The 23,580-nt window shown below is 42.4% G+C and overlaps 1 protein-coding gene across 1 annotated transcript in view; it reads right to left on the reverse strand.

Annotated features, from left to right (window-relative positions):
• Positions 1-3,291: 3,291 nt before the first annotated feature.
• Positions 3,292-23,580, reverse strand: part of notch1b (notch receptor 1b) — a 45,632-nt gene continuing 25,343 nt past the window's right edge. Inside the window, exons 10-34 of the mRNA XM_079251079.1 lie at positions 21,789-21,902; positions 21,436-21,669; positions 20,710-20,820; positions 19,646-19,838; positions 19,413-19,558; positions 19,215-19,328; positions 18,389-18,508; positions 18,005-18,157; positions 17,698-17,926; positions 17,004-17,205; positions 16,675-16,828; positions 16,328-16,512; positions 15,447-15,579; positions 14,667-14,924; positions 13,518-13,630; positions 12,788-13,368; positions 12,222-12,656; positions 11,905-12,053; positions 9,090-9,303; positions 8,670-8,760; positions 8,264-8,429; positions 6,794-7,092; positions 6,413-6,560; positions 6,221-6,318; positions 3,292-6,127 (exon numbers count right to left, since the gene is read on the reverse strand). Of these exons, the coding sequence (XP_079107205.1) occupies positions 4,751-6,127; positions 6,221-6,318; positions 6,413-6,560; positions 6,794-7,092; positions 8,264-8,429; positions 8,670-8,760; positions 9,090-9,303; positions 11,905-12,053; positions 12,222-12,656; positions 12,788-13,368; positions 13,518-13,630; positions 14,667-14,924; positions 15,447-15,579; positions 16,328-16,512; positions 16,675-16,828; positions 17,004-17,205; positions 17,698-17,926; positions 18,005-18,157; positions 18,389-18,508; positions 19,215-19,328; positions 19,413-19,558; positions 19,646-19,838; positions 20,710-20,820; positions 21,436-21,669; positions 21,789-21,902 (6,017 nt within the window). The 3' untranslated portion in view covers positions 3,292-4,750. The remainder of the gene's footprint in view (positions 6,128-6,220; positions 6,319-6,412; positions 6,561-6,793; positions 7,093-8,263; positions 8,430-8,669; positions 8,761-9,089; positions 9,304-11,904; positions 12,054-12,221; positions 12,657-12,787; positions 13,369-13,517; positions 13,631-14,666; positions 14,925-15,446; positions 15,580-16,327; positions 16,513-16,674; positions 16,829-17,003; positions 17,206-17,697; positions 17,927-18,004; positions 18,158-18,388; positions 18,509-19,214; positions 19,329-19,412; positions 19,559-19,645; positions 19,839-20,709; positions 20,821-21,435; positions 21,670-21,788; positions 21,903-23,580) is intronic.

Consider the following 23,580-nt stretch of genomic DNA (forward strand, 5'->3'; position numbering starts at 1 on the left):
TCTACGCCAACTTATTCAGGCAAAATGTCAACTAGATAACTAGCTCGAGCTCAGTTTCAATTTTATTAGTTAACTAGTAAGACAAAGATTTACTAGTTACCCAGTGACACACACTGTTCACAAGTTACACTTTTGTTATTACTAAAAAATAGTGACTAATAAAATAGTGATATCTGTTTCCCAAAAGTGGACAAATGCAGACTGTTTGTCAAGGATGTAGAGCCCTTGACATGACATGTTGGACATTTGTCCCAGATATCAGTGTCACGGCAGGCCACACAAGGTGGGACCCAAAATGCAGACAGTGTGAGAAACAATCACAATTTATTGCTTGAGTTGATTAGTTGTTCTGACCAGGAGGTACCTCTCAGATTTGAAGAGTCCCAAGTAAATGAAGTCATTGACTAAGAAAATGGTTTGTGGAAGTGTGGCTTACTGTGTCCAGGGGTGGTTGATAAGCCTATCAACCACCCCTGGACACCCCTGGAGAGGGTAGTCAAGTTTCCAGGAGTGGTGAACAAGATAGCCGGGCGAGCAGGCAGGTGGATCAGCTGGTGATTGCTCTTTAACTGGTTGAGTGGATCCAGGTGTCGCTGGAAGGAGTAAAAAGACAATGGTTTAGCTCAATCTATTGGAGAACACAGGATTCTCAAAGGAGCTGGATTTACCACAGATACTATGAGATAATCTGGCAGAGACTGGAGTTCTTCAGGTCCTTAAATAACCAGTTCCAGATGAGCTGCAGGTGTGTCCATCAGCACTCCAGATGCTGCCCTGAGCCTCCATAAGCCTGCTCAGCCCCACCTAAAACCCAGGAGCAAATCATGACAATGGTAAATGGACTTGTACTTCTATAGCACTTTTCTAGTCATGCGGACCACTCAAAGCGCTTTACACTACTTGTCACATTCACCCATTCACACACACACTCATTCTACACACTCATACCCCGATAGGCACATCGGGGGGCAGTTTGGGGTTCAGTGTCTTGCCCTAGGACACTTCAGCATTTCAGGGGAAGCTTGGAATCGATCCCTCAACTTACCCGTTGAAGGACAACTGCTCTTCCTCCTGAGCTACAGCCGCCAATCAGTCCTATTCTTCTTGTAAATAAGTTTGTGCTACTAGTAAAATATTTATTCATGTCTAAGCATTTTTTCCACTCTTGTTAACATTTCTATTAGACTAGTTTATATTAAACTCATTTCATTTAAAGAAAAGTGCACACAAGTCAACATGTACTGGAACTAGTTAACAAGTTAAGGTAATAACATTTCACTTGTTTACATGTAAAAACATGTACAATCCATTGCTAGTTAGCCAGCTATGTGAATATGCTGACTAGTGAGCAGTTCTGTTGAACTAGTAAGGTTTTTATGTTAACCAGTTCATCTATAACATTAAGGAGAATGACAAAAAACATACAACTTGAAAAAATATCTCATTAGTAGTCTATAGTTGTGTAATTGTGCTAAGTGAAGTGTAATAAGTTGAAGTAAAATTCTAACATGTCAGAAAAATGTACAACATGTTTCACTCAATGTCATACATGTTTTGTAAGTAGTCAACTAATGAAAGCAAGGTCGGATTAAAAGTGCACAGGCCCCTGGCCCAGAGTGTTCCCGGGGCCCCGTTTCACAACATAACCTTGTAAAAATTGTGAATGATACACTGTGAAATGACATTTCTAACAGCCAGTGTTACCAATATCAATACAGTAGACACTGTGGTGTTACCATCTGGATTTGATATACATTTTATTTCATGTCCAATCTGCTGGTGTATGCCCTACGTGGGCCCCACATGGCCCTCAATGGGTCCCTGGGCCCATGCCCATTATACCCATCGGATAATCCAGCCTTGAATGAAAGAACATGTCCCATACTAGTTAGCAAGTAAGTTGCACATTAATTTCGCTCGTGAAGTATAGTTTACCACTGAACTTATTCATGAGTTAGTCAGTATGTGTGTCACTTGATAACAAGTATTGTGAAACGAGAACTCAACTTGAATAACTAGACTTTTTAGATCCTCACTTTTCAATGAGTTAATGTTTTTAGTCTCACTAGAGAACTTGTTATATAAAAGTATACTCTAGCTTGTCAATTAGTAAGCACTATAAAAGTTAACAAGTTAGCACCTATTGCTATTACTAGTTAACTAATTGGAGTTCCTGGATACTAGCTAGTTTTATAATAGGCTATGTTAAGAGATTGGGTGGGCTTTTATAAAATCCTACAGATCAGATTGGTTGGCATTTTAAATTTTGAGCTGGGGAGCCAATGGGATACCTCAAAGCCCATTTCCCTTCCACCCATTTATTTGCATTTCATGCAACTAGTTTAACTAGGGAGCATTATGTTTTTTTTTTTACAGGTCTACTAGTGATAATGTTGACTAAAGCTGAGAAAAAATGGCTCTCACTAGTGTTACTAGAGGCTATTGGGTCTTCAGTAGTTAACAAGTAACCAATCTTTAGTCACAGTCGTTCACAAGTAAGATCACAATTGGGTTTTCTAATTAAATAGTAAAGTTTTATGGTCTTTACTAAGTCATTAGCTAAACATACATGCTCCTACTGGTAATTTAGTGCACATAATTGCTTGTCACTAGTAACTAAAGGAGAAGAACCCACACTGACTTGTTAACATGTCAGATATCATGCATCTTGCTAGTTGACTTGTACTAAATACTGGTCAACTAGTTTGGTCCAAAGGCTTACTAGTGCATTAAAAATATGACTATTTATGAATCTTCCCCTATCATTGTGGCAAGTGGCCTCACTAGCACAATGTCTGTTCAAAGTAGTTGTACTAAAGTGTCACTAGTTACTAATAACAGTTACTATAAATAATTGGAATCCACTAGTCAATTACAACTTGTTTTTTAACTTTGTTGTGCATCGTAGAAACTAGTGAATAAAAGTAAGACCCAATATCCAGGATATGTAAAAAAATACTCAAACGGCTTGCCATAGAAGGCTCTCTGCTGCCCTTGGCACTGACAGACACGCCCCAGCCAATCACGTATTACAGTCTTCCCTGGCAGGAAGACTGTAATACGTGATTCTGATGAGGTGACACCGAGAGTGTTCCCATAGTGGGACACAAAACAAATGCTATGAAAGAAAAACTATATCTCATTAAAACAGCGCAGCTGGACATCATGTTGCACTGCAATAATTTTGATGTTACATGTTTGCATTTAGACCACTAGATGGGGACACAGTACGACAAATGACCATAAAGGATGAATGTCTTGCAAGAGCAGAGAAAATAAAAACAGTTCCCATAAGTTCAAGACACACAAGTGCCCTTTATTATGCCAAGAAACATTTTTACAGAATGAAAAAGAAAAAGAAAAATACATTTATTGAAAATAATAACTTTACAGAGGAAGGAAACATTTGGCAAAATTGTAACTACAGCCTAAACAGCTTTTTAATTGTCTAATTATAACCACTTAAAAACAAAACCAGAGTGCATCTTGTAAAATATTCAAAAGGACACAACTGAGAACATATCCAACATTCTTTTAATTAATTTTGTAACAAAAGCCTTTCTTAACATAAACAAATAGTTGCCTCAGTGAATTTTCATTTCAGAACAGTAAATAAATAGGAATTTATAAGACCTCGACATTAATTGTTCTATCTTTTATTTGAAAATGCTACTTAACAATATACTGTATCTGTTTTATAGCTCCAATTTTTTTAATTCTCAGATAGTAAGATACAAAATATATAATCTGTTCTGTTTTACATTTGAGAGGCTGCTGACTGGCGCAAGGCCTTTCCAACACATGCTGAAGATTTCTTAAACAAAATCTTGTTTACAAGGGAAATGCAGAGCATATTTACAAAAGGAAGAACACAGCCATAGGCTCAAACTATTCGGAGAGAGAGGGAAATGAAGTTTCCTGTTCCTCCTGGACAAAAAAACAAACACTGTGGCCAATAGGCCAGTTCTCCAACACCACAGGACTAAAATATAATCAAGCCTGCCTTTACTGCCAATCTCCAAGATGGCCATACTCTGTACAACACATCACATCCCCACCACATCCCTATACACGTGAATGCAATCAAGTTTAGAGGCACAACATAGTGCTGCTCCATTGATTGAAGAAATGTACATAACTCTAAAAGGTAAAACTAAGAACTTGATACTCAAAAAGAAGAAAAAAGCTCTTATGTCACACAGAACCTGCGAACAAAACACGTCCCGTTAACATTCACAGCATGTTTGTCGACCGATAATTCCCCACACTTACAACAAAGAGAAATAACACTGAAACTTAAGATGTGCTCTATCTGACTGATTTTCATTATAAACAAGATTATACAAAAATATAAACAAAAACAGAAATCTTTTTTATTTTTTTAAGGCAAAGACTAGAAGTCTTTGAGGAAATAAATACCCAGTGTGTTTGCTGCTTACTTCATTGCAGGAAATAAGTACTACAAGAAAAATGTTTTTCCAAAGGACTTTGTCTGGTCTGCGTATGATCCAACACCATGGACCCTTTAAATGCCAATAAAAAGGTAATGCGCATAAATAAGACTATAATAAATAAAAAGAAAGGATAAAGCACTGATGTTGCTGTTAGTATAAAAGTTTATAAAACTTCTATTAAATCTGGTTGACAGCTTTGCCCGTTTTCTTTTTTTCCCCCTCAGAGTGCCTTTTTTTTCCCTTAGTAAAAAAATAATATATACAGCAGCCGATCTGGGTGTATAGATAAGAGCTTTCTATTTGAACTGTTCAGGTATATGTCCAATCTGAGACTGCATGCTTGTTGGTGGACTTGAAATCCCCTCTGACCAGTCGGACATGTTAGAATGAGGGGATGAGCTGGACCACTGGTCAGGGGAGCCAGGGGACGGGGTCAGAAACGGGTGGTCAGGCACCTGGACCTGATGGTTTGGGGTGTTGTCCATTGGGCCTATATAGCTGTGTTGGGAGGGTGGCGTAAGGAACTGGGTGCTGGGCATAGACTGGTTGATTGAGGAGGGCATGATCTGGGTCTCCTGTGGCAGGATGGTGTGGATGGGCATGCTGGAGCTGCCTGTGCCCTGCTGGAGTTCTGGGGAGCTGAGCTCCCCGCCGATGAAGTTCTGGCTGTTGGCTGCGTTGGAGTTCTGGTGCTGCAGCTGGATGCTCTGCTGTTGCTGCTGTTGTTGCTGAAGCTGCTGGAGGTTTTGCATCTGCTGCATCTGCTGAGCCTGCTGCATCATGTGGGTCTGAGGGCCCAGCCTGGCCCCCTGGATCCCCTGGTAGGTCATCATCTGAGACAAGCTGGTGTTTGGGTGGCCGTTGTGGAGGGAAGTCGTCATCATCCCGTGCTGCCCACCCTGGTGCAAACCTCCTTGACCACCAGGAGTGCCTCTCATGGGATTGAACTGACCTGTTTGGCTCATGTTGCTGTGCATTCTGGACAGCCAATCACATGGGCCATTCACGGCCCCCTGACCACCAGAACCAGACACTGGTAGATGGGTAAGACGAGGGGGCAGCGGGTCAAACTGCATTCGAGCTAGCTCCTGCTTGTTTGGCATCACTATGTGGTTGACAGCCAGGTGTGGGTCGGACATACCCTGCAGATGGTTCAGGGAGACAGATGGCGACTGCTGGAAAGGTGAGGTCATCATAGGTGGTGAAGCCACATCAGAGACATAACCATGTGGAGACTCTAATGAATCAACAGGTGACAGAACAGCTGAGCTATCCAGGAGGTTCCCAGGCTTCCCATCCTGGGAATTCTTCTTCTTCACCTTCATGTCTTTGCCATCTTTGCAGCCGATACCCTTACTGCTGGGCTTGCGGGCCTTCTTGCCCTGACCTTGACTCTGTGGCTGAGGCTGTTTCATGCTGCCCAGGAAGCCGTTGGGCGAGCAAAGAGGGGGTGACAATGTGGTACTAAGAGATCCTGTGTGCATCGGAGGACTTCGTACCAGGTTGTACTCGTCCATCAGCCGCACAATGTCATGATGCATTCTCTCCTGTGCGATGTCTCTTGGCAGCCGGTCCATGTGGTCAGTTATCTCTCTGTTGGCATAGTGGTCCAATAAGACCTTGGCAGTCTCATAGCTTCCTTCCCTGGCAGCCAGGAACAGTGGGGTTTCCTCCTGAGGTGAACAGAAGAGAAACGTGTTAAACATTCTCACAGAAGGAATGTTGTTTTATAGCCCATACTTTAAAAAGAGAAATCGTTTCTGCACCTTGTTATTCTGCATGTCTTTGTTGGCGCCATTCTTTAGTAACACAATGGCAGCTTCCACGTTATTTACCGCTGCAGCCCAGTGTAGGGCTGATTTACCTGAAGAGACAAAAACAGAGTTATTAGGGCTTAAATGCCATTATGATGCACTTTTTGACGACAGTTAGCACAAAACTGCAAAGAGAAGCTTTACCAAAGTCATCGATGGCATTCACATCCGCATGGCAGTTAATGAGCTCCTCCACCATGCCCTCCACTGCCAGCCTGGCAGCCAAGATCAGGGGTGTAGTACCGTCGTGCATGCGGGCGTCTAAATCCGTGGCACGGTTCCTTATCAGGATCTATAAAAACACACATCTTTTATTTTTACCTTGTTTTACCATTTTAACTCATTTTATCCGGCTATCTTTGTGACTTATGACAGCATCTAAAACACCAAACAGAAAAAAAATTAAGTGATCAAATTATTTAGTTTTGTCCCACTACCAGTTTTAATACACAGATAAATCAGAAAACAAACAACAAATACACTCCAAACATCCAATTAATTTAAAGTTTTAGTATTGATACCCACCTGGAACACCCCCTGGGCATCAGCTGCCACGGCAGCATGCAGAGGCGTCCTGCCCATGTTGTCCTGGATGTTGGCGTCGGCGCTGGCCTCCAGCAACCGTTTGGCAGCGTCAGAGCGGGCGTAACGGGCAGCCAGGTGAAGAGCCGTTTCACCTGTACGATCGGTCTGGTTGTGAAGGTTAGCACCTTGGTAGATAAAGTCGTTGATCACGTTAGCAGAGGCATCCTCCTCTTCCTCGCTGTTGCCCGTTTCCAAACCTCCTCCACTGCAGGATGCGATCATCAGGGGTGTGAATCCATCTGAAGGGAGAAGAAGCAGGGTAACATGAAAGAGGGCGCTTATACATGCGTGGTCAGCACAGTGCTGAGTAACTGCAACAAAAAATAGCAGGAGGTTGCTCTTCAAAGGATCCAGCAGATCAAAACACAGCAACAAATAAATCGAATGTGGATTTGACTCTTTTGCCTGGGTGGAATCATGGCTGCTTTTTCTTTCCATAATGGATTCTGATCAAGGCAGCAGCACAGGAGAGGCTTCAGAAGGAAAGCGAAGCTGGGGGGATAGAGGCCAAGGTTTGCTAAAGCTAGACTGCTGCAAAAAACGAAGCATTAATATCTAACTAAGAGAGGCAGCTCAGGCAGTTGACTTGGATAGGTTTTCTCCTCTTCAAAAGGATGGCAAAGCCCAGATCTCACAGATTTGGTCGATTGGAGTGCATTGATCTGTGAGGAGGGAAAAAGTGTGCTCTCAAGTTGTTAAATCTGTTACTTTGATTTTTCATAGCGTTTCTTCAGGGATTTCAGCACTTAGTACAAAACTGGGTTTTTGCATTTCATGCTCTCATTGAGTTTTGTAATGAAGATAGAAAAAAAGAAAAGAAAAAAAAAACCACAGAGACCCATTTCTGGTCAAATGATTAATCTGATCAGGAATCAGTGTTTTCCCCCAGGCGCCTGGCTTCCAGCCAGCTGCTTTAAAGAAGATCCTTTACCCTAAGGACATGGGGCTTTAGTAACTCCTACATGCACAAAAGCACATTCACACACACATAGACATACACGTACTTGACTACACACATGCACACGCTGGAAACTGAAAGCTTGCTCAAGAGATGTTCACTCAAAAAGGTACCATTTTAGTTGGTGACACGTCAAAAAAAATCAATATCTGCTTCAATTCTTTTCTCAGGTTATGCTAAATATATATATAATCTTTTCTCCTTTGTGCCGACTGACTTAGAAAATCTGGCCTCATACCTGAGGTCTATATTTAACAGCAAAAAATAAAGTTAATTTAATCTGACTTCAATTATTTTGATTTGGTCCTAATTTATTTTCTCTTATTTTCTCCCTGACATACATTTAGTAAGATCAACAGACATGTAAATAATCTAGAATAAATATTAACAGCAATTAGGTGAAGATGTACATAAAATCCCTTTAATTTCCTTCATATAAACGGGTCCCTCACCTGGCCCCCGCACGTTGACATCCATGCAGTCATTCTCAATCTCGCCCTGAGGGGGTGTGGGAGCGATGGAGGGGATGCGCAAGTCAGCGGCATCGAGGTGCTGCTGGGTCCACTGGCGGTGGTCTGTCTGGTCGTCCATGTCCAACACAGCCTGCTCATCATACTGCTAAAACACAGACAGCGAATGGTTATGCAAGAAGAAACTTCCATTCAAATCCTTTTAAAAAAAATTTCAAGAAAAACATTTAAACTCTTATAAAAAGAATTTGCAAAAAAAAAAAAGAAAGAAGAAAAGCTTCATATTGGCAGCTTTTCTATCTATTAGGAAGTTAAAAATGTTAATTGAAAATACAACTTTAATCTTGAATTAAAACTGAATTAAAGCAGATTAAATGTATTTTCTCACCCTAAAGCGTTTTGCATCCGTAGGTTCGTCCTCTCCCCATTCGTTCGGGGCGTCGTCCATGAGTGAAATGTCTGAGGTGTTTTTCAGTGGCCTGCGATAAAGCAGAGAACTCAGTGAAAATCCGTCTTCTCTACTGCTTCCATCTCCTCCCAACAACTCACCGTTAATGCTGCGGCGATGTCAAAAACAAAAGAATTGATCGATTCTGTTCCCCACCCCTCTGCCCCATCAAGTCAATTAATGCACACCTAAATCTATTATACCATTATCATTAATGATCCAGGAAAACCTCCCTTCTCCCAAAATTTGACTGATCACCAGTTACATCCAGTTAATCCTCCAGAACGGGGCTCCTCCGCTGTCCAGCAGAGAAGCGGGTTTCCGTTGACAAGCGCCAATGATGAATAAACAGAAACTTACTTGAGTCCCACCGAATCTTCTCCAACAGGCTCGCGTCTCTTCTTCTTGCTGGTCTCTGTGGTCTTGAAGCCCTCTGGAAGCCAGAGGCGCCCGTGCTCATGGCGTCGCCTTCGGGCAGCCACCATCCCCACTCCAAGGAAGGCCAGTATCCCTACACCGCCCAGGACCAGGTAGATTGGGTAAAGCCCCTTGGGTGGCGGGAGATCCACACCGCCTGGTGGGAAAGGGTGCGACATGGTCACAACAGATGGAGGCGTGAAAGACCAGGACACCCAGGATCTGCCTGAGTGCTGAAGCAGAGCTAGTCCGGCTCTTCTTCACACCGCGGTTCCCACTCCAAAACACACCACAGGCGGCAGCCAGTAGCAGGAACTCACTGACAATCCTTGCTGCTTGTCAAGCTAGCTTCTACCATCTATTCAGTAATAATCAGAATTGCTAACCACTTTTCATCAAAAAAGAAAAAAAAAAAAAAAAAAAAAAAAAGGGATGGGGCGTGATAAAAAAAAAGAAAGAAAGAAAGGTGGGGGGGGGGGGGGGGGGGGGGGGGGGTGTGTGTGTGTGTGAAAGAACACCACCACCACCTCCTCTCTCTCTTTTCAACTCAGGGTACCAAGAGACAACTTTACCATTTCTTCTTTAAGAGAAAAAAAGGAGGGGGATTAATGAACTTCAAATTACTGCACGCGCTTTAAGCTGTAAAGACGAAGGATTTATTAGGATTTTCGAGATAACAAAGACTCCCAACTTCTAGCACACTCCCGATCAATTTTTCCCCTTCTCTTTTTTTCCACTAACGATTTTGAAATGATAAACTCCCCCAACCTAAACCCTCAGAGATACATTAAGTCCTGGTATTACATTCAGCGAGGTGAAGGTTGCAGCAGCCCCTCACACTGAGGGATAAGGCGGGTGTGCGCGTATGCGTGTGAGTGTGTTATCAGAAGACGTATATGTCTACATGTCTGAGAAAGAGGGAGACAGAGACACTTATATTATGTGAGTAGGGGGTTGGATGAGTTGATTTGCGGCAATTAACCATTTTGGAGCCTGAAGCCATTGGATTTGTACACACAGAGAGGAATTGATTGTTTAGGCCATGAGATTCACAACTGCATTTGTTCACTTCTGCATAACAAATACACAATCAAAGAGTTTGAGGATCCAACCAGAGGCCGCTACAGATGGAATGAGTATGAACGTGAAGGAATACGTGACTTATTGGACATGAATACGTATGAATAGTAGAGTTCCTGTAGGGTTTGGACCCATTTGTCATCAGTCCATCCACATATACACACATAGACATACATACATATATATGTATACATATATATATATATATATATATACATATATATATACATATATATATACATATATATACATATATATACACATATATATATACATATATATATATACATATATATACATATATATATATACATATATATACATATATATATATACATATATATACATATATATATATATATACATATATATATATATATACATATACATACATATACATACATATATATATATACATATACATACATATACATACATATATACATACATATACATACATATATATATACATATACATACATATATATATACATATACATACATATATATATACATATACATACATATATATATATATATATATATATATATATGTATACACACATATATATGTATACACACATATATATGTATACACACATATATAATAATATATATATATATATATATATATATATATATATATATATATATATATATATGTACACATATATATATATTTATATATACTGTATGCTGCAACACACTTGATTCAAATGAATGAGTTATAAACAGAGTGGTGCAGAACCAGACGACAAGCTGTTAGAGACCCATTTCATTTGAATCAGGTGTTCTGCAGCAGGGAACCATCTAAAACCTACAGAGCACTCAGAGGGTTAGAAAATCATGTCTCACAGAGTCTAATAAAGTAAAATGTTGAAAATGTTATAGGTCTAGCTCAGATATTTTCATATTCCTTCAGGTTTACAGTATTCAGACAAGTCAAACTTATCATGAATGCCTAAATCCAACAATAACTGGTTAATAATGCCGACATGCGGCACACATGATTTCCTACAAACACAACTGTCTTTTTTTTTTTTTTTTAATCTCATTAGTTCAGAAAAACTTTTTCTTTTAAACTTATTTTGTTAACATGGAAAATTAACAAGTGCATAAAACATGTTTCTGAAGATGAAGTTGTCGCTGTACCAGAAAAAATACTAACGTTGCTGAAAGAAGCAAAAAACACACAAAAAAACCCCCAAAAAATGGATGCCACAAAATAGTGAATCCAACTTAATGTGAAAAATATGATCACAATGTCACCTTTTTTTTCCTGATTCAGACAGGCAGAAAACAAGTCTTACTGCATCATATGTATATATCCTATACTTCCATTGCAGCCAGAAATGTCCTTTGGCATGATTACAGTTAACATTTCCCCCAAAAATGAAAATCCCCAAAGTATTTTTCAGATATTAAACAGAAAGGAAATGGTGCCACAAGTCTTGCTGTTGTATTATTAGCAAAGAATATTTAATGATTATATCAGATTTACTCTCTGCCTTAGAAAAATGGTTGACAAGTGCTCGGTATCTGTCGCTAAGGAGCTAAATCTCCAAATGATTTGTTCGTTTGGGCTTTAAAAGTTTCCTCTGACAAAATGAACAAAGAAGAGAGATCATATCCTGATACGTGCAGATTCTGAAGTACAGAGGTACATTAGTGTACTTACTGTAAACAACTTCAATGGAGAAGGGAACGTCCAGTTTGCCACTGGACTTCAAAGCCCCGAGGAAAGCTGCTGCATCATCTGTGCTCTCGAAACACTCGCTGGACTGCTGGAAGCACTGACGGTTGTCCATCTCCAAGTAGACGATGGAACTGCGGAAAGAAAAGTATAAAGAGCGAATTTATTAATTACTGTGCTCCCCATTAACATCCACAAAACTGTCGTGGTTCCCCGTAGAAAAAAAAAAGTCAAAAGAAAAACAGGCCAAAAGTAAAGATCAGGAAAGATCTGACAAATATCACAACAGTTTGTTTCCTCACCCTTTAATCTGCAGATGATCCAGCTCCCTCTTCACTCTCCTGCTGCCACCTGCCACGTCATAAAGACTCCTCTTCACCACAGTTAGCACCTTGCCAGGGACGTCTTGCCAGGAGTCCACCGAGCGTTTCACATTGTACTTCTTCAGCTCGTGTTCCTCCCCGTAATATGGGTAGACCATCAATGCCCCCTTAGCATCCTTCCTGAATATCACATTGGTTCTGAGAACACGACTGAGCTCACGCAGGAAGCCGTACGAGTTGTTGAGGAGCTGCTCGGGGGTGATGTGGACGACCAGAACCAACTGGCCGAAAGCGAGCTTCTCAGGCATGTTGTTGGCACAGTCCAAGCCGTCCCAGCCACACTCAGCGTTGTTGCAACCCTGGTCGCAGTGGTGGTCAGCGTAGTGATCCTTGCAGTACTGGTCATACAGAGGACTGGAAAAAACACAGAGTGTGTTAATCATATTATTACAAAGAACTTCTTGTGTCTGAGATGAATGCCAGAAAATATCATCATCATCATCAGATATTTAACTTTTATTTAAAGAGAAATAAAAACTGCTTACTTGCACTGTCCTTCCAAATTCTGGCAGTCGAACCCGTCGTAGAGACATCCGGCGTTGTTGCACTGCGAGTCGCACTTTCCGTTGTTGAAGTACCTCCAGCACTGCAGCGCGGCCGAGCAGTTCTTCCACGGGTCGTCAAAGTTGAGCGAGCAGTCGCCATTGTCCCAGCCGCACGCGTGGTTGTTACACAGCTCATCGCAGTGCTTGTTGTGCTTAAACTCCTCGCACCGCGGGATGAGGCAGGTGACCTCCACCTCCGTTGGCGGGGGGATGTTTTCACCAGGGTCTCCGGGGAACCTGGATCCGTCCACATCCAGGATGTGGCAGCGGAGGCCGGTGAAGTTGGCGGGGCAGAAGCACTGGTAATACGGTGCTTCGGAGGCGTATCTGCAGGTGCCGCCGTTGTAACAGGGGTTGGAGCTGCAGGGGCTGTCTGTGGGATACTGACACTCGAGCCCCGTGAACGACGGCAGACACAGGCATTTGGGACTCTTGTGGCCGGACACGCAGGTGCCTCCGTTGCGACAGTACAAGCTGCCGCAGGTTTGGGAGTCGTATTCACACGTGGAGCCGGTGAAACCCTGTCAGAAAACAAATATAAAAGTAACGTACTAAATATTTTTAAATCTGACTCGTGTGGATGTTTAAAGCAGACATGAGCATGAATAAAACAAAGAAAAGACACGACAAATAAGCAACAATAACTCTGCTCTGACTGCGACATACTCACAGGAGGACATTTGCAGATGAAGCCATGTGGTGTGTTACTGGCTACAGCACAAGTCCCTCCGTTACGGCAGGGTTTACCTTTACAGCCATCAAACACTTTGTCGCAGCGTTGACCTACGCAGACATCAAAACAAGCAAAGAACTGAATGATGCAAACATCTGTCATAAGTTTCAAGTTTAGGATTTTAGCTAAAAGACCAAATAACTGCCTCATAATAAAATTAAATCTTATGACGTTTTTCAAAACTAGCACGAAGTAATACATACATTATTGTTTGGATCAAAATCAGATTAAATTCACCCCTGTGCTCTTCTCAAATGTAGTCCCACTGGTGATCTTTTTGTACTAAAATATCCAAGCACACTGAACTGCTCTAAAATTGTCACACATCAGTATTTTTTCAACGTTTTATTAATTAATTACACCAGATCTGCTTAAAACGACCCAATATTTAATCAGTTTCAGAATTTCAACCCTTTAAATTCCAGATATTTATTTGGATCAATCCTTTTTTTAAAAAAAAAAACATGTAAAACCATTTTTTTCAACATAATAGGAGGATATGTTAAAGAACAGCAGAAAAAAATGACTGCATCAATATTTTCTATGTCGTCTCAGAGACTCCTGCTGGACTAATTGGTGGCCAAAATGCTTCATTGACTTGAGTACCAGGTGGTCCCAAGAGGGATTAGTTTATGTGTGGGAGCCTTAAAATCCTGGTCAGATCCAGATTTTTTTCAACAAGTTACACATATGAAAAGAACAAAAACAAAAAATGATTTTCAAAGCGGAAAAAAATAAATAAATAAAAATATGTGTTGCAAAACTTCCTGCCACTAGCTGCAGGAAGTTGCATCCAAAATGATCACCAAACAAATAAAAGCCAGGGGAGAACAGAGGTTCATCTCTCAGTCACCAAATAGCAAAAACTGTGTGATAAATAGCAAAAAAATAGCAAAAAAAGTGTGATAAAACGTCTCCTGGAGACGTGGCAGTACTCTAGAAGAAGAACAATGTCAGAAAATGGAAGAGAAACCTCAACAAACAAAATAAAGAGTAGAGTGAAACTAAGTTGATCCATGAGATTAGGAAACTGAGTATCAACTTAAACCATCTGCATGATAAAAAAGCACATGCATGTGATGGTACCTGTGTATCCAGTACGACACTCGCAGCGGTAGTTGTTGGTGAGCTGGATGCAGCTCTGTGTGCCCCTCGGGTCGCAGGGGTTGGACAGGCATTCGTTGACGTCCCCCTCGCAGCGTTCCCCCACGTACCCTGCGGGGCAGTTGCAGTGGTAGCCTCCCACTCCGTCCACACACTCGCCTTTGTTGAAGCACTTTGGCTCCTGGGTGACGGGGTCGGTGAAGGGGTTGCAGTCGTCTATGTCGATCTCGCAGTGCACGCCTGGAGGAAGGCGATATAAGAGAAAGATTGGGTTCGTGAGCTGGCAGATAAACTGCTTTTGCAACTTGTGATCTGTTTGCTTTTACATCTATGTGCAGCTTCCCAACAATCTTCCACAAATATGTTGATCAGAAATCTGATGGGAACAACGGTGCTGTCAGAGAAGCATCTCTGGGATGTTAAATTTCTCACCGCTGCCACAAAGAAAGGCCTCTTTCTTTATGACTCTTCAGGTTAAAGCAGAAGCAGGTTTTTAGTCTTGGTTTCTCACATGTTAGCTGCATTGAGATACACACAACTCAGCTGCCACTTCAGGCTGACCTACAACACAAACTCTCCTTCAAGTCTGAGAGCAAAATCAATGGTTTATTTGACAAGAAGAGGAAGAGTTGGAGGCAAGCTGGGAGGAGGAGTTTTCATGCCCTGTGTGCTGTTAAGCCCTAATTAATGAAGCGTGGAGATGAGGAAGAGAGGATGAATTGGCAGAGGGGTGTGGGAGGAGTGTGCGTGGGGTCCGCTGACCTTGGGTTCCCCGGGGACAGGAGCATTTGTAGGTATTGATCAGGTCAATGCAGGTGCCCCCGTTCTGGCACGGCTGGGAGAAACACTCATTGATCTCCACAGAACAGTTGGTCCCCAGGAAGCCTGGCATGCACTGAGGGAGACGGCGAAGAAGAAACAAGAGGAAGACAACGGGAGGAGAGAGAGGAGAAAGTTTAATCAATGTCTGACATGAAACGAAGATGGTTTTTGTTTACCTGGCTGTTTTCTGGCCTCGATGCTGCCAAGGCCAACAGATCCTTCACTCCAGGGGAGATTAACATAACCAAGATGTTTGTTTTCTATTTATAAACAAGCCTCTTTATTAGGAGTGTTGCTGAGGGGAACCCAGCTGTATGCAACCAGCAAAGCAGAGGCAAAAAGAACAAACGAAAATAAAAACAAACTAGAGAAAACCACCTAAATGCTGCGAATGCCCACACACATGTCCCTGGTAGAACAACCACCACAAAATACTGCAAAAGCTTCCCAGGAATTGTTCACTCAACAGGACAAAAGTCCAGATTATAATCTGATTGAGCATGTCCGCGAGAAGCTGAACCACAAAGGACAACCTAGAAGGCTCAAAGGATCTGTTGTCAAAGTCCTGGTCCCACAGGACACCCCGAAAAGGCCTTGCACTCCTAACCTGTCTGGAGCTTCTGCGGAGGGCCAGAGGGAGTCTACATGATATTATCCCACAACTTTTAATCAAGGGACTGAAAGATTTTATATAGAAACTATAAGATCTTTAGAATGCCACGTAATTACACATGAAATCTAGTTCAGAAAAAAAACATTATCTTGTACAATTGCAGCATCAATAAACACAAATACAACAAATTATGCATTGGAGTTGTTACCTTGCAGGAGTATCCGCCCAGAAAGTCGGTACAGGTGGCTCCGTTCTGGCAGGGGTTCGGCATGCATTCGTCCACCTGCTCCTCGCAGTAGCTCCCGGTGTATCCCACCTGACAGTGGCAGTAGTGAACATTTCCTGCGTCCAGACACTGACCCGAGTTTTGGCACAACTGGGAAACATCAACTCCTGAGAAGTAGAGGTAAAGGGAAGATAGAAAGTGTTTAAATGTCATTCATTTATTCATTCCACCAAGACTTCACGCCTTGATCTTTATTTTATATATATATACACATACATACATACATGTATATATATATATATATATATATATATACATTCCCAGCTTACCTCTCTGTTTTGCAGCAACCTCACAAGAAACACTCGGGACGTCACAATAGAGGCCGGTCCAGCCCATCTGACACTTGCAGCTGTAGGTGGCCCCCCTCGGCCAGCACGTTCCCCCGTTTTTACAGGGCAAAGAGTCGCACCAGCGAATCAAGTTCTGAAACACGGAAAAGACTTTACAGATTGAGAGCTGCTCATTAAAGCAACTGAAATGTTCCAGTAAGTTTTTATTTGGATGTTTCTGGTTTCTACTTTTTTTTTAGTTAGTGATCACATCATTATTTACTTGAACTTCAAACGAAGGTAGATCTGCTTAATCTCCTTCCTCCTACCTGGCAGTTGATGCCGGTATAGCCGTGCGTACAGGTGCACTTGTAGGTGCCGTAGCTGTCCTGGCAGGTCCCGCCATTCAGACAAGGTTTGGAGTCACATTCATTGATATCATGCTGGCAGTAACTGCCGGTGAAGCCTGGTGGGCATAGGCAGGTGAAGGTGTTGATGCCGTCCACGCAGGTGCCGCCATTGAAGCAGGAGCTGTGAATAAAAAATAAAAATCAACAAATATTTAGAAAAAAAAGAATAAAATCTGGTTGAAAACTAAAGTGCAGCTTTTGAAGAAAGGCAGAGTAAATCAATAAAATGTTGTCTGAGCTGAGGTCGAATTCACATCTGATGTTTCCAGAGAGTTCACAGAGAACAAACACGTTGCTTTACCAGCGATGCTTCACACTCAGATGCCAGCTTGACTGACTGAAGGTGGAGAAAATACACTTTGGCATTTTGCAGGCAACCGCGTGCTTTCACCTAACATACAGTCTTACTTCTAAAGCCGCAATATAGGAGGTGTAGAAAGTCAGCTGCTGTGGGTCGATACTCCAGAGGGGGCAGCAGTGGACAAGAAAAAATAAATCAGACTTACATGGATGCTGAAACAAAAAACCTGTTCATCATAAACACACACTTATCTGTATGTGCTGTTATTCACATTCAGCGCTCCTCTGTGTAAAACCTGCGTGAGCTTCTCACCTCTCTGTGCAGTCAGGAGTGTTATTTTCACAGTGGATCCCACTGAATCCAGGAGGACAGGTGCAGGTGTAGCTGTTGACGCAGTCTGTGCAGTTAGCGCCGTTCTTGCACGGGTTGCTGTCGCACTCGTTGATGTCCTCCTCGCACTTTGTTCCCCGAAAGCCGGGCAGGCAGGTGCACAGGAAGTTGTTCACCTCGTCCTTACAGAGGCCTCCGTTGCTGCAGGGGTCTGTGGGCGGCAGCAGAGCGCCATCTTTAGCTCCGTGCTAACGGCTTTGAAGATAAATAAGTGTGGATGCAAACTTACTGGGTTTGCAGTCGTCAACATTAGTCTCACAGTTGCGCCCGGTGAAGCCCGGTTTGCAGCCGCAGTGGTAGCTGCCTAAAGTGTCCTGGCAGGTTGCTCCGTTCAGACAAGGATTCTTCACACACTCCTTGATGTCTACTTCACATGTTTGGCCTTAAAAGGGTCGAAACAGTCAATATAGAGAAGAATATGAAATCAAAGACGACAAAAAGCAAATTTTTTATGCTCGTAAAACAAATTTAACACACTTGTAATTCCCAGCAAACAGACAAAAAGTAGAAAATGATATGAAGTGGAAAGCTGTAATAGTTCCAGAGTTTCTATGTACATCAGGTCTGCAGCTGATGCTTCACAACACACAGCTATGCTGGCATTAAAGATTACCTTGCCATCCTTCAGGGCAGACACAAGAAAAGCTCATGTAGTCTTCTGACTCCTGACACACTCCCCCGTTCTTGCAGGGTTTGGAGCTACAGGGGGCCATCAAGGTTTCACAGTTCTCTCCTGTAACACACAAAAATACGCCCTTTAATCAAACATATTACAAGATGTTTATATGGTTTCCTCCGCTGTGCGATAACACTCGGGAGTCATGAACTTGCAGATAACCCAACCCCGACGGACACAGAATCATCTCTCAGTCAGTGCTATCACAGGATTTTATCCAGGTTCTGTCAGTGCTAGAGGCCTGCGAAGACATGTCTCTATCTGTTTCCACGACGCACGGCTCGTACAGGAAGCCGGCTCCACTTTCCGGCCATTGTGAAGCCATTTGCTGTTCTGTGAGATAGGAAGCAGGCAAACAGGAAATGTGTCAAGCGCCCTGTTCCCACCCCGACACCAGCAGGAGCTTTTTTTTTTTTTTTATTATTAGTCCAGCGAATTTATACGATACAAGAAAAACCTGCCCTTTAGCTTTTCCACCAGTAGCTGTTAAAATAATAAGAGGGATGACATGAAAACATCATGTCAGTTCTGGTCGGAGGAGCTTATGTGTCGCAGAGGAGCAGAGGCAGTCAGATGTTCGGTGTCTTTGAGGTCCGGAGGAAGTCTTCTGGCTGAACTTTACTCGCCAGTTATTTCATCAGCTGCACATTTTTCCTCTTTGCCCAGAAACTTAAAGTACACAGCCCTTGGAAAAATGTCCCCCTTGCAAGGAAACGCCAGAGCACAAGGCTAATATCAAATATTTTCAATAATATTTTCTCACCCGTGTACGGCAGGATACAGTTGCACTTGTACCCTGCGACGTCGTCGATGCAGGTCCCCTGGTTGAGGCAGGGGTTGGAGGCGCACTCGTTGATGTTGGTCTGACAGTTTGGCCCTGTAGTCGAAGCGGACACACGCGTCTTTGTTTAGGAGAAAGTCCACAACAGCTCATGCACAAACAAACAAACAAGATACTGACCGGTGAAGCCCACGCGACAGGTGCAAACGTATCCGCTGGTCATGTCCTTGCAGGTGCCGCCATTCATGCACGGGTTGGATTCACACTCGTTGTTATTGATGTCGCAGTTTTTCCCGCTCCAGCCAGAGTCACACAGACATTTATAGCTAACGGGAAGACGGGGAAAATGTCAGAAAAAAAGCCGTAGCCGTTAAGTGTCGTCTCGTTTTGGAGCAACATGTGGACCAACTCACCCGTTGATCTTGTCTTCACAGTGACCGTGGATGCAGGGGTTGCTGAGGCATTCGTTGACTTGGGAGAAGCAGGTGGGGTCGTGGTAACCATCCGGACACTTGCAGGTGAACGCGTTGACGCCGTCGATGCAGGTGCCGCCATTGTGGCAGGGATTGATGGCGCACTCGTCAATGTTGATGTTACACATCGTACCTAAAGTAAACAGTAAATCCTTTGGTTTCCATCCAAATATTTGGATATTTTAAATGCATTTTCAGCTCATGTCTTTCCAACTATTACTGTAATGTGATAAATTCTAGGTAGCTTACATTTTCCTCCCTGAAATATGGGAAAAAAAGAATTAAAACACCTGATAAAACTATTTCAAAATACACAAAAGGAATGCATGACTGCATACAAAGCCTCCAAACAATGTTGCTTATAAACCGCGACATTGAACGTATCAATTTTCAGAAAACACAAGGGATCTGAAGCCCGTCTTTGTCGGCCACTCGAAGCATGGACGCCATTCAGGCCAGTGCCATGCACGACATTAAGGCAGCCCATTTAGCTTTAAAGCAGCGACCAGCTTCCAACCTTTTAAAAGCTCAACTTTCAGGAATCTTTCAGGGAATCTTTTCTCCTGCTCAAATCCCCTGTGCCTCTGTGTGTCAGAGTGTGTGTGTGTGTGTGTGTGTATGTCCTCCCTTTGTGTGGGAGGGCAGCTCGTGTGTCCTAACAGCAGCGAGTTGGGGACAGGGTGGAGCTGGAAAGTGTCACAGCTCAGGCCTCAGAGGAGCGTGCTCGCTCGCTCGCCATCTGTCACCCCTGCCTTCCTTCAGCTCTTCATGACCCTCTCCATCTTTTCAGCCCTCCAGTCATTAACTTTACATACCCATACAACCTAGAATGTGTAAAAAGATTTCCATGTAGGTCTGATTTATTTTATCAACCTTGTCCACTGACGTTATTTTCCGTCAGACTGAATTCATTTGATCGAAGGTGCTGAAGTCAATCTTTTAGCTTTGCTTGGGATTCTAACTGTACATGAAGAGCCTCTTTTGGCTCTAAATAATTTTTTTACCGGTGTAGCCGGGTTCACAGGCGCACTCGTAGCCATTGATCTTGTCTATGCAGGTCCCAGAGTCACAGGAATTGTTCTTGCAGTCATCGATGTTTATCTCACAGTTGGTTCCTGGGGAAAATGGGTTTTTAGTTAAAAAACACAATGAAGAAGTTATATACAGTTGTGCTTATAGTATTCATCCCCTTTCATTAAAGAAAAGTCACTCAAATAACTGGAGATTTAAAAAAGGAACAATAAATAAAAATTTGCAAAAATATAATTTAGTAATATAAGGCACTGTTTTTTCATTTAATTGAGTTGAAGAAAGAAAAACAAACAAACAAACAAATTGGTCCTGGACAAATTAGAGCACTTTTCTGTTGAACAGTGAGACAAAATACCTGTCAACAGGTGCAGAAGTCTGACTGAGAGGAACAGAAAACACCTGACTGGAGCGGAAACATTAAAGGATTGTTCAACAAAATATTAGTTTATGAGGGATGTAATATGTAATAAATTATCTTATTTGTTTGCTTTTTAAAAAAAAAAATATTTCTATTGGACCAGAATTAGAAAATTATGTCATGATTTTCATAAAATTTTTATTTATTAATACTTTAGTCAATTTCAGCTTATTTTACAGGCAGCTGTTTTTTTTTTCTTCTTTAATGAAAGGGTATGAATAAATATGAGCACAACTGTATGTATATAAATGAATAAATGCAGCTTGTATGTCCTGCTTACCTGTGGTTCCCTTGAGGCAGCTGCAGATGTAGCCGTTTTCTCGGTCCTGGCAGGTGCCTCCGTTCCTGCACGGCTGGCTCAGACACTCATTGATGTTGGTCTCACACAGCCGGCCGGTGAATCCTGGCATGCATTGGCAGCTAAAGGACGCCAACCCGTCGATGCAGCTGCCGTAGTGACACGGGTCAGAGTAACACTCATCGATGTTGGTCTCGCAGTGCCTTCCAGTGTAACCTACGAGAACAAAGTTGGATTCTTTCAAGGGTGTCGTATTTACTTCTTCATATGGTCTAATTTCAAACCTGAGTACGAAATTTTTACAATGATTTCAGTTTTTATTAAAGCTTTTATACCTTCAGTGCACTCGCAGGTGTACTTGTTGGGTCCATCTGTGCATTTGGCGCCATTTTTGCATGGCGTGCTGGCGCACTCGTCGATGTCGATGTGGCAGAGGCTCCCTGTGAAGCCTGGAAAGACAACAAGAGGCTGTTATTGTGTTTATGTGTGTGTGAAGAAGTGTTTTCTATGTGTGTGTGTGTGTGTGTGTGCAGACATGGCTACTTTTCCTCACCATTTTAAACCAGTTCCTCATAATCCCAGACGCATCCTATGAGAGCTCTCAATGAATCCCCAAAATCTGCATATTAATTAACAACGGCGCAACACTGCAAGCGATCCATTTTCCCTTTCAGCTCTTTTCAGTACAACTCCAGAAAAGGAGAGGCGAGAATGGGGGGCAGTTTAAAATAGGAGGGAGGGGTGAGGGGGGTAAGGAAAGAATGAAAGTTGTGAGGCCTCTGCCCAATGGGTGAGAGACAAAGGAGGTCCTGTGTGCTCGACACAGCGCCAAACCGAGCCTGTTGCCTCCTTTGTCCCCCCAAACTTTACCATCACAATGTGCATTCTCCTGCCTCGCTTTCACCCCTTCCCAGCTAACCCCTCCCACAGCCCACCCGCCTCCCAGGAGAGCCAGCTTGACCTTTGACACTCTACTATTTGAACTCTTATTCTTTCCAAAATCTATCAGCAGGCTTCCTCCTTTTTTTCCTGGAGTTATTCTCATCTTGGATGTCCCTGTCTCTCCTCTGTCACAGTCCCAAGGACGAGGAGGATGTTGTCTGATGAAGAGATAACAAGTAGTTCCTCCCCTCCTCGGCGCCGCGGCACGCAGGTGTGTCAAGTTAAAATGACTCAGTTGTGGGTAATCCGGCAAGTATTTGTGTGGCGGGCTGCGGGCGGTTTCTCCCTGTGGACTACGAGCTGGCTGTGAGCACATGCATGAAGTTACAACAAAATACAGACACACTTGTGACAGAAGCACACATGAAATGTCCTGCAAAGTATGTCAACAGCAGAGTGGCTGGAGCTTTTCCAAGGAGGCAGGCTAAGAAAAGGGTGACGTGTGTGTGTGTGTGTGTGACCCGTGAAACCTACAAAAACGTCCAAGTTTTCAGATGTTTGCTAATAATGAACTTTGTTCACCATTGTTTAATGAGTATTTAAGCATTATCAGAAATAAGTTTTAATCATTATTATTTAAACACGTTATACTTTGACAATAGGATTGAAAAAACAAGTTGTTCTGAGACTAGACAGAGGTTTTATCAGTGTTTATCCGACTTTCTGAGCTGATTACTTTGCTACAGTCATCACAACTTGTGGTATTATAACTTTCCCTCCATATGAACTCCAGTAGGGGTGGGAAAAACGAATCGAAAAATCCCAAAAATTGGGATTTTTTTTTGCTTTACAATTTTAAAATCAATGTTTTTGGTCAAAAATCGATTTCTTTTGCAAATAAATAAAATTAATCCACTATAAAACTTTTGTCATTTTTATTGTTTTTATTGATCTTTTTACTTGTATTCTTGGCATTATAGCAGTAGAATGATGGTCTGGCTGCTGGGTTGTTTTTTCCTCATTGAAATCAAGAAAAATGACGAGCAAAAAATAAAGTTTTGTACATTTTTTTTGTTTTTAATCCACAAAAATCAGCAATATTGAAGAATTATGAGAATAGCAATTTAAATCTAATCGGCGCCCAAAAAAAATCTGAAACAAATTGGGACAATAGCAAATCGTCACAGCCCTAAAATCCAGACACTCTTTGTGAAATGTATGAAAGGTGCATGACAACCAGGGTAT

This window comes from Telmatherina bonti (assembly GCF_933228915.1).
Source record: "Telmatherina bonti genome assembly, chromosome: 13".
In the NCBI taxonomy this organism is placed as follows: domain Eukaryota; kingdom Metazoa; phylum Chordata; class Actinopteri; order Atheriniformes; family Telmatherinidae; genus Telmatherina; species Telmatherina bonti.